The 12,288-nt window shown below is 46.9% G+C and overlaps 1 protein-coding gene across 4 annotated transcripts in view; it reads left to right on the forward strand.

The window, feature by feature from the left end:
- The window catches only part of HIRA (histone cell cycle regulator), a 391,587-nt gene extending 379,741 nt beyond the window's left edge, over positions 1 to 11,846 (forward strand). For 3 of the 4 annotated variants that reach the window (XM_069215322.1, XM_069215324.1, XM_069215326.1), the window contains one exon: positions 10,905 to 11,846. In XM_069215322.1, the coding sequence (XP_069071423.1) occupies positions 10,905 to 11,021 (117 nt within the window). In that variant the 3' untranslated portion in view covers positions 11,022 to 11,846. The remainder of the gene's footprint in view (positions 1 to 10,904) is intronic. The other variant, XM_069215325.1, reaches the window with a different exon arrangement.
- The last annotated feature ends 442 nt before the right edge of the window (positions 11,847 to 12,288 follow it).

Consider the following 12,288-nt stretch of genomic DNA (forward strand, 5'->3'; position numbering starts at 1 on the left):
TAAATGCATCCAAATCTGCTACCTTAAAGCAAAAAGACAACTGCCCATTACTCCCAGGGCACATTCAACAAGGAAAAAAGGTGCTTCAATGGCCTTTTTAGGAAACATCCCAATGCATGAAATATGTAAGGCAGCCACATGGTCTACGCCTCACACCTTCACCAAACACTACTGTATAGATGTGCTATCCGCACAACAAGCTACAGTAGGTCAAGCTGTATTAAGAACTCTATTTCAGACAACTTCTACTCCTACAGGCTAAACCACCGCTTATGGGGAAATAACTGCTTACTAGTCTATGCAGAACATGTGTATCTACAGCGACAGATGCCATCGAACTGAAAATGTCACTTACCCAGTGTACATCTGTTCGTGGCATCAGTCGCTGAGATTCACATGTGCCCACCCACCTCCCCGGAAGCCTGTAGCAGTTCAGAAGTTACCTCCAATTTTGTACATTTGTATATATATTATTTAAACCTTTAATAGGTACATACTTACACATTTCATTGCGCGGGCACTATTACTATAGTACAACTCCTACCTCACCCTCTGCGGGGAAAACAATCGAAGATGGAGTCGACGCCCATGCGCAATGAGCACAGAAGGAGGAGTCACTCGGTCCCGTGACTCGAAAACACTTCTTCGAAGAAAAACAACTTGTAACACTCCGACCCAACACCAGATGGCGAGCTAATGCAGAACATGTGAATCTCAGCGACTGATGCCACGAACAGATGTACACTGGGTAAGTGACATTTTCATTTCTATTCAGCTGGCTTCGCCCTTCAGTATGTCAGTGCCAGCAGTTTGGTAGGCAGGTACTCCCACAATTATGAGACTTTGTCGCAGAGGTCTTGGCAGCGGTCCCAGAGATTCACACCAATTTTGTACAGATTATTCAGCATGGCTAGGACTCGGCATATATGTCCTTTGGTAGGGTCTGGGTTGGACTGTTAAAGCAGAGCAGTCAGGTCTAGCGTGGTTCTCCAGCGCTAAGCGTGGATGAGATCCACAGGCTTATTGGTTGACATTTTAGCATCACTCATGGATATGTATTTTTGGCAGGTCTCGCCTCTTTAGCAAAAAGGCTGACTTCACCATAGAGCACTCGAAAGAACGGAAAGCTACACTGCACTCCCTAGATCTTGGTACGTCTGTAAAGCAGTTTCTCTCATAGGGGATCTCCGTTGATAGTCATAAGCATTTCAATAGTTTTGCCCATGTGCGGTATCCCGGAGCACTTCGTTACATAGTCTGTTCTTAAGTGTAGACGCTCACCTTGCTTCAGAAAGGCTTGCAGAGACTCTTAAGAAAGAACATAATATGCAGCCTAGGCAAACAGGCTACAGTAGTGTAATTATTTAGATTTTTCTTAGAAAAACGGGTTAAAGAAACCCTTATAAATGTATAATTTGAGTAAATGTTTACACCAGACCTCAAATCTAATTTACAAACTCTTTTTCTGACAAAGTAAGAGATGAAGAATAGAAGGGCAGTGTAGCCCCAAGGGGCTGCTATTATGTGAGTGGAAAACATTGACTGTGCCTTTAGGGCTGCAGAGACCGCCGGTATCCCATCATGCTCAGCAGGTGTCAGTTGCCTCAGTTCTTTTTTCCGGTACCAGGTGACAGGATCCTGGAGCACTGAACTTGGCCCTTTCGGCTTTTTTACCTCCAAATTCACCCATGAGTTTTCATTTAAATTGGTTTACTCATCGTTTTTCGTTAGTCTCTTGCCTTCTGACACTTTTTCTGACCGGATTTTGGCATTTTTTGCTTTTATCATGCCTTCCCTGTTTGACAGGTGTCCATCCTGTGGAAGAAAAAAGGCAAAAAGAGACCCCCATAGCATCTGTATCCATTGCCTTCCATCAAGTCATCATCCAGAGCAGTGTCCTCACTGCAAGAAGTTTTCGTGCCGCACCCTGCGAGAGAGGGAGAAGATTCGCCTCTGTGGCAAGGAAGAGCAACGCAGACAGCAAATACAGGCTCAGGGTAAGACCTCAGAGCAAGGAGAGGGTCACTCCTCTACCAGGGCTCATACATCTGCCTCTGAGGGACGTGGAAGTTCCACAAAGAGAGTGCCACAAAGAAAATGCCATCTTTCGTGGCTGATGCCGAGGGACTTGACGTCGGGACCAGGTATGGCACCGACTTACTCGTCATCGAGGACTGGATCACTGTCGAGGAAACGACATAGATCAACCTCACAGCAAGGTAGGATCTACACGCTGCCGACACATACTATCAAGAAGAATATCGACGTTGAGGCGCCCGGACCCTTCAGCGCCAGGGAGTATTACAACATCGATGAGATCGACATTGAGGTGTCACACTCCAGTTAACATCAGAGGTCAAGGTCCATTTCGATGTCAAGAAAAAAAAAAAAAAGGAGGTGTATCTATTCGTCATCTGAATCAGAGTACTCAAGGGTTTACTCCCCTTTATCTCCAGTAGTACTGCTAGATTCACCGCCTCCACCACTGCCTACACATCCAGCAGTGACTCCTGCGTCTGTGAATCCGGCGCAGCGTCATTCGTGCTCTGTCACACCATATGTCATGCCACCATAGACATTGATCCGGGCGATCATCTTCTTCCAGGCGATCTTGACGCCATAGCCCTCATTCTCGCACAAGGACAACCTCTAGGCATCGATCAGGACATACAACATCCTCATCTTCATCAACAAGATGCTACTCACTGACTGACTGATTCACCACAACCTCGCGTCTCACCAGTGGACAACATATCCACTGAGGTGTTGTTAAGGGGTTCCACAAAATGAAACTTACAGATGTCTGTTCCTGTACCTACGACATCTGTCATCTTTGAGACGCTCCATCAGAGATCGGCATCAAGGCCACTGCATCCACTAGTGCTAGGGTCTAATGGAGCCTGCAATGGAGCTTTTCCTCACTTCAGCAACAAATAAGCCGGCTCCTTCGAGGCTACAAAAGAAATATAGGCCTCCAGAACAAGATCCTCTGTTGCTAATAGCGGATCCACCTCCTGACTCCGTAGTCATCCTAGCTGCAAAGAAGTATCATGCCACGGCTCCTGCTTCTTCCGTGCCTCCTGATAAGGAGAGCAGGAAATTGGATTCAGTAGAGTGCAAGGTGTGTAATACAGGAGCAGCAACCAGGAAGGCTGCTAGTGCCACCGTCCTCTTGGATAGGTACGAGAGAGCGCTCTGGGACTCTATCCAGCAATTTGCAAATGTCCTTCCCAGGGATAGGAGAGAGAACTTTCTGGAAACTGTAAATGATGGGCTCATGGTGTCCAACCAAATAATCAGTGCAGCTGCAGATTCGTCCTCGTTGGTGGCTCAAGAATACTGTTAAGGTATTGCCTTGAGACGTCACTTTTGGCTACGACTCTCCCCATTAAAATCAGAGTCTCAACAGATTTTGAACCTTCCATTTTCAGGACCTACCCTCTTTGGCAGCCACACAGACGAAATGGCTCGCATGAAGGCGGAAATGGAACCGCTGAAGGTAGTCGGCCTTGAAAGACTGAAAGGACAAAGACGTCCATTCAGACCTTGCCAATGCCGTTTTTACCCTCAGAGAGTTCAAGCCCCTCATTGGTATCAGGGTCACCAGCAGACGCAGCAGCAGCACCCTTTCCAACCACAACACCAGCGAAGGTAATCTAAAGGAAGACTGTAAGGAAATGCCTCCTTGGCATGGTTACCCCCTGACTTTTTGCCTTTGCTGATGCTAAGTTATGATTTGAAAGGGTGCTGGGACCCTGCTAACCAGGCCCCAGCACCAGTGTTCTTTCCCTAAACTGTACCTTTGTCTCCACAATTGGCACAACCCTGGCACTCAGGTAAGTCCCTTGTAACTGGTACCAAGGGCCCTGATGCCAGGGAAGGTCTCTAAGGGCTGCAGCATGTCTTATGCCACCCTGGGGACCCCTCACTCAGCACATGCACACTGCCTCACAGCTTGTGTGTGCTGGTGGGGAGAAAATGACTAAGTTGACATGGCACTCCCCTCTGAGTGCCATGCCAACCTCACACTGCCTCTGGCATAGGTAAGTCACCCCTCTAGCAGCCCTAAGGCAGGGTGCACTATACCACAGGTGAGGGCATATGTGCATGAGCACTATGCCCCTACAGTGCCTAAGCAAAACCTTAGACATTGTAAGTGCAGGGTAGAGTATATGGTCTGGGAGTTTTTCAAACACGAACTCCACAGTTCCATAATGGCTACACTGAAAACTGAGACGTTTGGTATCAAACTTCTCAGCATAATAAATGCACACTGATGCCAGTTTGCAATTTATTGTAACATACACCCTGAGGGCACCTTAGAGGTGCCCCCTGAATTCCAACCCAACTTCCAGTGTAGGCTGACTAGTTTTTGCCAGCCTTCCACAACCAGACAAGTTTCTGGCCACATGGGGAGAGTGCCTTTGTCACTCTGTGGCCAGGAACAAAGCCTGTACTGGGTGGAGGTGCTTCTCACCTCCCCCTGCAGGAACTGTAACACCTGGCGGTGAGCCTCAAAGGCTCACCCCTTTCTAGCGGAGATACCCACACCTCCGGCCACTGCCCCCACTTTTGGCGGCAAGGCTGGAGGAGATAATTAGAAAAACAAGGAGCAGCCACCCACCAGTCAGGACAGCCCCTAAGGTGTCCTGAGCTGAGGTGACTCCTGCTTTTAGAAATCCTCCATCTTGAGAGTGGAGGATTCCCCCAATAGGATTAGGGATGGGCCCCCCTCCCCACAGGGAGGAGGCACAACGAGGGTGTAGCCACTCTCCAGGACAGTAGCCATTGGCTACTGCTCTCCCAGGCCTAAACACACCCCTAAATTCAGTATTTAGGGGCTCCCCAGAACCTAGGAAACTAGATTCCTGCAACCTTAACAAGAAGGACTGCTGACCTGAAGCCCTGCAGAGAAGACGGAGACGACAACTGCCTTGGCCCAAGCCCTACTGGCCTGTCTCCCAACTTCGAAGAAAACTGCAACAGCGACGCATCCAACAGGGACCAGCGACCTCTGAAGCCTCAAAGGACTGCCCTGCACCCAAGGACCAAGAAACTCCCATGAACAGCAGCCCTGTTCAAAAACCTGTAACTTCTTTGCAACAAAGAAGCAACTTTAAAGACTTCATGTTTCCCGCCGGAAGCGTTAGACTTCTCACTCTGCACCCGACGCCCCTGGCTCGACCTGCAGATAACCAACACCTCAGGGAGGACTCCCTGGCGACTGCGAGCCCATGAGTAACCAGAGACGACCCCCCTGAGACCCCACAGCGACGCCTGCAGTGAGAATCCAGAGGCTCCACCTGACCGCGACTGCCTGTAACAAGGGACCCGACGCCTGGAACCAACACTGCACCCGCAGCCCCCAGGACCTGAAGGAACCGAACGCCAGTGCCAGAGCGACCCCCAGACGACCCTCTGCCTAGCCCAGGTGGTGGCTGCCCCAAGGAGCCCCCCCTGTGCCTGCCTGCATCGTTGAAGTGCCCCCCGGGTCACTCCATTACTTCCTATACAAAACCCGATGCCTGTTTGCACACTGCACCCGGCCGCCCCTGTGCTGCTAAGGGTGTACTTTCTGTGCCTTCTTGTGTCCCCCCCCGTGCCCTACAAAACACCCCTGGTCTGCCCCCTGAGGACGCAGGTACTTACCTGCTGGCAGACTGGAACCGGGGCACCCCTGTTCTCCATAGAAGCCTATGTGTTTTGGGCACCTCTTTGACCTCCGCACCTGACCGGCCCTGAGCTGCTGGTGTAGTAACTTTGGGGTTGCCTTGAACCCCCAACGTTGGGCTGCCTATGCCCCAACTTTGAGACTTGTAAGTGTTTTAATTACCTTCAAAACTAACCTTTACTTACCTCCCCCAGAAACTGTTGATTTTTGCACTGTCCACTTTTGAAATAGCTTATTGCCATTTTTACAAAGACTGTACATTATATTGTGTTCATTCAAAGTTCCTAAAGTATCTAAGTGAAGAAGTACCTTACATTTAAAGTGTTTGATGTAAATTTAAGAACCAAATAAACTAAGAAAATATATTTTTCAATATAAAAACCTATTGGCCTGGAGTAAGTCTTTGAGTGTGTGTTCCTCATTTATTGCCTGTGTCTGCACAACAAATGCTTAACACTACCCTCTGATAAGCCTACTGCTCGACCAGACTACCACAAAATAGAGCATTAGAATTATCTATTTTTGCCACTATCTTACCTCTAAGGGGAACCCTTGGACTCTGTGCACACTATTTCTTACTTTGAAATAGTATATACAGAGCCAACTTCCTACAAAGATCCTCACACCAACCCACCCAAGGGGGAAAAGCAACAGCAGGGTCAAAACAAATCTTCCCCTCTCCTCTTCCGTTACCCACTCCGGTAGGGGGAAGCATCTCATACTATCTGGCAAAGTGACGAAAAATGACAAAAGATTCCTGGGTGTTCAATATTGTTTAGAATGTATTCTCTCAGATTCACCAGTTCTCCCCCAACCGTACTACCGAAACCATAATTTGCCGATGCTTCGAATGGAAGTCAACAACTTGCTTCAGAAGAATGCGCTGGAGGTCGTTCCCCATGAATTACGGGCACAGGAATCTAGATATTTTCTGGTGAAGAAAGAGAAGAACAAGTACAGAACCATTCTGGACTTAAACACAGCCAACAAATTGATTCAGAAGGAAAAAATTTGGATGCTGCCCTTACATCAGATTTACCCTCAACTATGTCAGGGAGATTGGCTCTGTTCTGTAGACCTCCAAGAGGCGCATTTTCACATACCAAGTGCTAAGAAGCACTGCAAGTTCTTGAGGTTTGTAGTGAGGCAGGACCTCTATCAATACTAAGTCCTTCCATTTGGTCTCAAATCAACCCCCAGAACCTTCTCCAACTTCATGGCAGTAGTGGCTGCACCTCTACTCCTATCTAGACGATTGGCTGATCAAAGCTTCGACCTCACAAGAAGCCTAGCATCACTACAGCTGGACTTGCGAATTAATTCAGCAGTTGGGTCTACACATCAATCACAGTAAGTTGATCTCCTCACCAGTGCAGACTCTGCAATACTTAGGAGCCACTCTCTACACCATAGAGGCAAAAGTGTCTCCTCCGGAGGAGAGACTTACATTGATCCGTCAGAAATGTCACACTCTAATGAAAGCCTCTTATCCCACAGTGAGGTCAGTTTCCTCTCTCCTTGGCTCCATGGCCTCATGTGTCTTCCTCACTCCGAATGCACGCCTTCACAGGCGTCCCCTTCAGGAATGTCTTGAGGATCAGTAGGATCAAGCGACCTGAAGCTGAGTAGGACAAGATAGCTCTCCCCCCACATGTGAAACATTCTTTGACCTAGTGTTCCTCTGCAACCAACCTTTTTCACGGGGTACCTTTCCACCCGCAGCCACTTTCCCAAATCATAGTAACAGATGCATCTCTACTGGGATGGGGAGCCACATGGATCATCTCCAAATACAAGGCAGACGGTCTCATAGGGAAATGTTGTACCATAGTAACGCCTCCCCAGAGTGCAAGGCAGTCCACCTGGCACTCAAAGTGTTTTATCCATCCTTCAGGACCCAATCCCTGCTTGTTCGGACAGACAACTCAATCACTATGTACTACCTCAACAAGCAGGGAGGAATGAGGTCCCACCCTTAGCCCCACAAAGCCCAAGCAATTTGGAAATGGCTGATAGCCAGAAACCTGCGGATTACAGCAACACACCTCCCAGGTGTGCAAATTGTTCAGGCAGATGCCCTCGGCAGGCCCCACAGGCAGATGCCCTTGGCAGGCCTTGCAAGAAAACTACGAGTAGGTCTTTCACCACAACATCATCAAAGACATCTTCAGGCTATGGGGCTCGCCACACATCGACTTGTCCGCTACCACAGAAAATAAAAAATGCCAAGACTTCGCTTTGAGGTACTTCCAACCAGGGACTCTGGGGAATGCCCCATGAATCGACTGGTCAGACAAATTTCATTGTACCTTTCCTGCGGTCACTCTGATCCCGGCAATCTTCTTCAAGCTGTGCCAGACTCATCCTGATAGCCCCGGAGTGGGCACGTCAATGATGGTGTAACAGCATCAATCAGTTTCTGGATTCACATGCTGTGCATCATTCCGCCATCTTATGGTTGGCCTTCACCAGTCACAGCGTCTACATCTCAAGCTGCCATGCCGTCCGGACCTCCTAACAAAGTTCGGAGACCAGATGATCCACCCCAATCTCTCCTCTTTGAATTTGGCAGCATGGCTCCTGAGCTAGTGCAATATGGAAACTTAATCTGCCAAAAGACTGCATGGATATTCATAAAGGAGCTAAACGACCGTCAACCCATGCTGCTTACACCTTCAAGTGGAAGAGGTTCTGCATTTGGTGTTCTTCCAAGAACATAGACACTACATCTTGCCAAGAGGAAGCCAACCTCACTTATCTCCTCTGTCTGGCAAAATCTGGCTTACAGTTCTCATCCATAAAAGTGCATTTGGCAGCTCTTACTGCCTACCGTTAATGTCCTTCAAAAACCTCTTTTTTTCAAGATCCCAAAATGGGCTGGTAATTGGTCTGATTAATGTTTACCCTCCTGTGAGAGATTTTGCTTCCTTGTGGGAATTCTTGCCCTAAATATGGAATCTATTTAGTCATGTGGCAATTTATGATATTGACATCTTCACTTCAACTCTTAGTGACTTACTTCAACATGAAGGGTACATGCTCTAGTAATAAGTGATCCATATTTGATTTTCCATTAAGATAAAGTTACAAACTCCATTTGTATTCCACATAATTGGCTGTAATCTTGTAAATAACTGTTTCAGTTTTCAAACTAGGACCCCATTTCCAGTGTCAAGATAAACTCTCGTCCCACTGTGCACAACCTTCTGCTTTTATATTCATAAGAAGCCGACTAGCACTCCCACTGCCTTCCTCCTCCTCTGGGTTCCTAATTAATAAGTCAGTCCCAATTTCTAGGCTATGTGGAACAGAAACCTCAACCCTATTAGAAAATACCATAAGTTAGCACATTCTGCAGTAATTTAGGGCCAGATGTAGCAATGTCCGAATTTGCGATTCTGAAATTGCGAGTTGGTGCGACTCGCAATTTCAGAATCGCAAATCCTGATGCAGAACGGTGTCTCAGACACCGTCTGCGACTCGCTATGGGGTCGCAAAGACCCACCTCATTAATATTAATGAGATGGGTCGCATTTTGCGACCCCCATAGCGAGTCCCTGCACTCACAGGGATGGTGGCCTGCTGAAGTCAGCAGACCTCCATGTCTGTGACTGCTTTTTAAATAAAGCAGTTTTGTTAATTTTTTTATTTTGCAGCCCGTTTTCCTTAAAGGAAAACGAGTTGCAAAATTAAAAAAATAACGAAACTGTTTGGTTTCGGTTTTTCAGAGTAGGCAGTGGTCCATTTGACCACTGCATGCTCTGAAAAGCCATTTTTTGCAACATTCACAAAGGGGAAGGGGTCCCATGGGGAACCCTTCCCTTTTGCGAATGGGTTACCACCAGTGTGACACTGGTGGTAACTGTGAATTGCTTTGCGACCGCATTCACGGTCACAAAGCAATTCTGCATTGCGATGCGAGTCGCAAATAGGAAGGGAACACCCCTTCCTATTTGCGAGTCGCATTCACAATTTGCGAGTCAGTACCGACTCGCAAATTGTGAATGTGCATCGCAAAAGGCTTTTTGCATGGCGCAAACTGAGATTTCCGCAGTTTGCACCATGCAAACAGCTTTCTACATCTGGCCCTTAATTCCAAATGTCCATTACTGGTCAGTTTTGCCCTTCAGTGTCCAAAGGCGGTCATTACTATTTGTCTGGCTAGGGAGTATGTGTGTTAGCTGATATTGTCTCGTCTGATTTACTGTGGGTGAAGGGAGAGAGTGTGCTTTCACAGTCTAGGATTTGATCAAGCGCAGCTGACGGTTGACCTGGTGACCTTTGCAGTACCTGGAAAACCAAGAATACATTTGTCTGAGCTAGTGCTAATGCGGGGGTTCATAATGTGAATTTTGCCGTTACACATTTAACAATCCACATTAAAGTATAACTACAAGAAAATAGAAATAGCCATCAATGCGGAAGGGGATGCCAGTTTGCTTGTTTGTAAAGCACATTCCAGTACTGCCATTAAGGATAAATCCAAGACTGGAAATGATAAGTATTTTTAGAAAGTTGGAACCTGCAGGTGGTTATGTCAGGCAAAGAAGCAGCCAAACTGCTGGTGTGGATATTCTTGTATATCTCCTAAGCCTACAAGGTGAGAGGGGTTCCTCCTCCTGCAACACTTATTACTACTTCTAGAGAGGAAACTTCACTGGGGACTTTTCAAGGATATGTATTCTTTTCGCAGATTTGTGTGGCTGCCTCCAGGGTAATCCCAAATGCCTTTTATTGTCATTCGCAGACCCACTGCTGTCCCCCGTTGAGTCTATAAACCCTTGAGCCCACAGCTCTACAGGACCAAAAACACATCAAGACCATTGGTCGATGGTGCATGGGTAGTTGGTTGGTTTTATGAATGAGGAAAGAGACGCGAAGGGCTTCTAAACATTGTTTCTTCCTCGTGTCTCATCCAGTGTCAGTGTCTCTGTTCACGCTGGCTGGGTGCTTAGAGGCTCCTTTCAGAGTTTAGAATTATCCTGCTTCCAGAGACACATCTAGAAATTGTTGATTGCTCATGCAACATTTTACTCTATTGTATCACGTTTCTGTTGAAGAGAACGCTTGCCCCATAGTGCTATCACTAAACCCTCCCAAATTAAATTAGTAACTCAGTCCAGTACACAAAATGCTGCCCATGCATTCTCATACTAGGGTGATACAGTGTGGAGTATCGAAGAGCGTTTTGTGTGAGTATAACCTATTTTTTTTCTTTTTTTCACTTCCTCAGGGTCTGCGGAAAAGAGAGCTGTTGAAAGAGCTACTTCCTGTGATTGGACTTAACCTACGTTTCCAAAGGCTTTTCACAGAGTATCAAGAGCAATTGGAAAGCTTGAAGGACAAATAGCGGTGCCAAGCCTTTCCATCTGTATCAGTTTTTTGTTATTGAGGTACCCATGCCTTTGTTCTTGGTCCGCTGGGTGAAGAACGCAGCAACTAAATGGGGAGATGGGAAATCCTCACACACCACTAGGTTCGAAAGGTGGACAGGCTTGAGCTCCGCCATCTTTGAACAAGCAAGGAAGAGAATTCATTTTCCAAGAAGCTGGAGATGAGAGGTTGGATGGAATAGAAGGATCGACAAGGCCGGAGGGCAGATATGGCATGGTGCGCTCTTAGGATTTCTGCAAAGCTAATGTGGTGGCCTTCTCTTGGAAGCTTGGGATTGCGATGTTGCATCAGGAGGGCATGCTGCTAGTATCAGAGAAGGTATCAAGACCAGGCAGGCTGGCAAACAACACTTGAGGAACTGTGTGGAGAGTGGTAAAGGACTGATGTTCTGTTCTGTAAAGGGCGTCTGTTCACAGGCCCCAGATTCCTAATTTAAGCAACGCCTTGAATGACAACATGCACTCTGCAGTCATTGGACTCTCGTGCACCGTAAAGACAGTATACCAAGACGGGGCTGGTCGGACACATTATTTTTGTACTAGAATTTGCTCACACAATGAATTTGTTTTGGCAAATAATCAGGATTCCTTCCCTAAAGGTGCATTTTGAGTAAGACATAATTGAATTCTTATTATGGAAGCAGCATTTGCTAAGAAATTTGACCGCAACTGAATCTGTCCTGGTTCAGTTTTTAATTTTTAAATGTTTGTAAACAAGACCTTTTTGGTTGTTTTTTCCATTTCCTTTTCTATGAACAGAATAAACAAATAATGCATTGTTATGGTGAGGTCCTCTTATTGAGAGCCTGAAACCTATTGGACAGCTAAATTGTAATTGTATTTATATAGCACTTACTACCTCTGAAGAGGTGTTGAAGCTCTTTACAACGCGTAGCACGCTACTCCAGAACCTAAGGTTAGTGATTAATCCAGTGGATAAATGTTGGTTATTGATGTGAAGTGTGAAAACGTTTCCTTGGCACAGAACATAGGTAGGTTGTTCTCAGTGGTTGTTTTATCAAGGCCCCTGAAGGCGAATTCAGGTGACCTGAAGCGACACACACAGCCTCATGTGGTTCTACTAATCAAATAGTGTCTTCATGTAGCTACTTTAGAGATGATAGCAGTGCAGGCATTTCTCAAAAACACCCACCAGCACAGACACAGCACATGTGAGCAGTGCACACGTTTGCAAACAGGAGTGCAAGATGGATAACCGTACAA

Source organism: Pleurodeles waltl, chromosome 11 (genome assembly GCF_031143425.1).
Source record: "Pleurodeles waltl isolate 20211129_DDA chromosome 11, aPleWal1.hap1.20221129, whole genome shotgun sequence".
NCBI lineage: Eukaryota > Metazoa > Chordata > Amphibia > Caudata > Salamandridae > Pleurodeles > Pleurodeles waltl.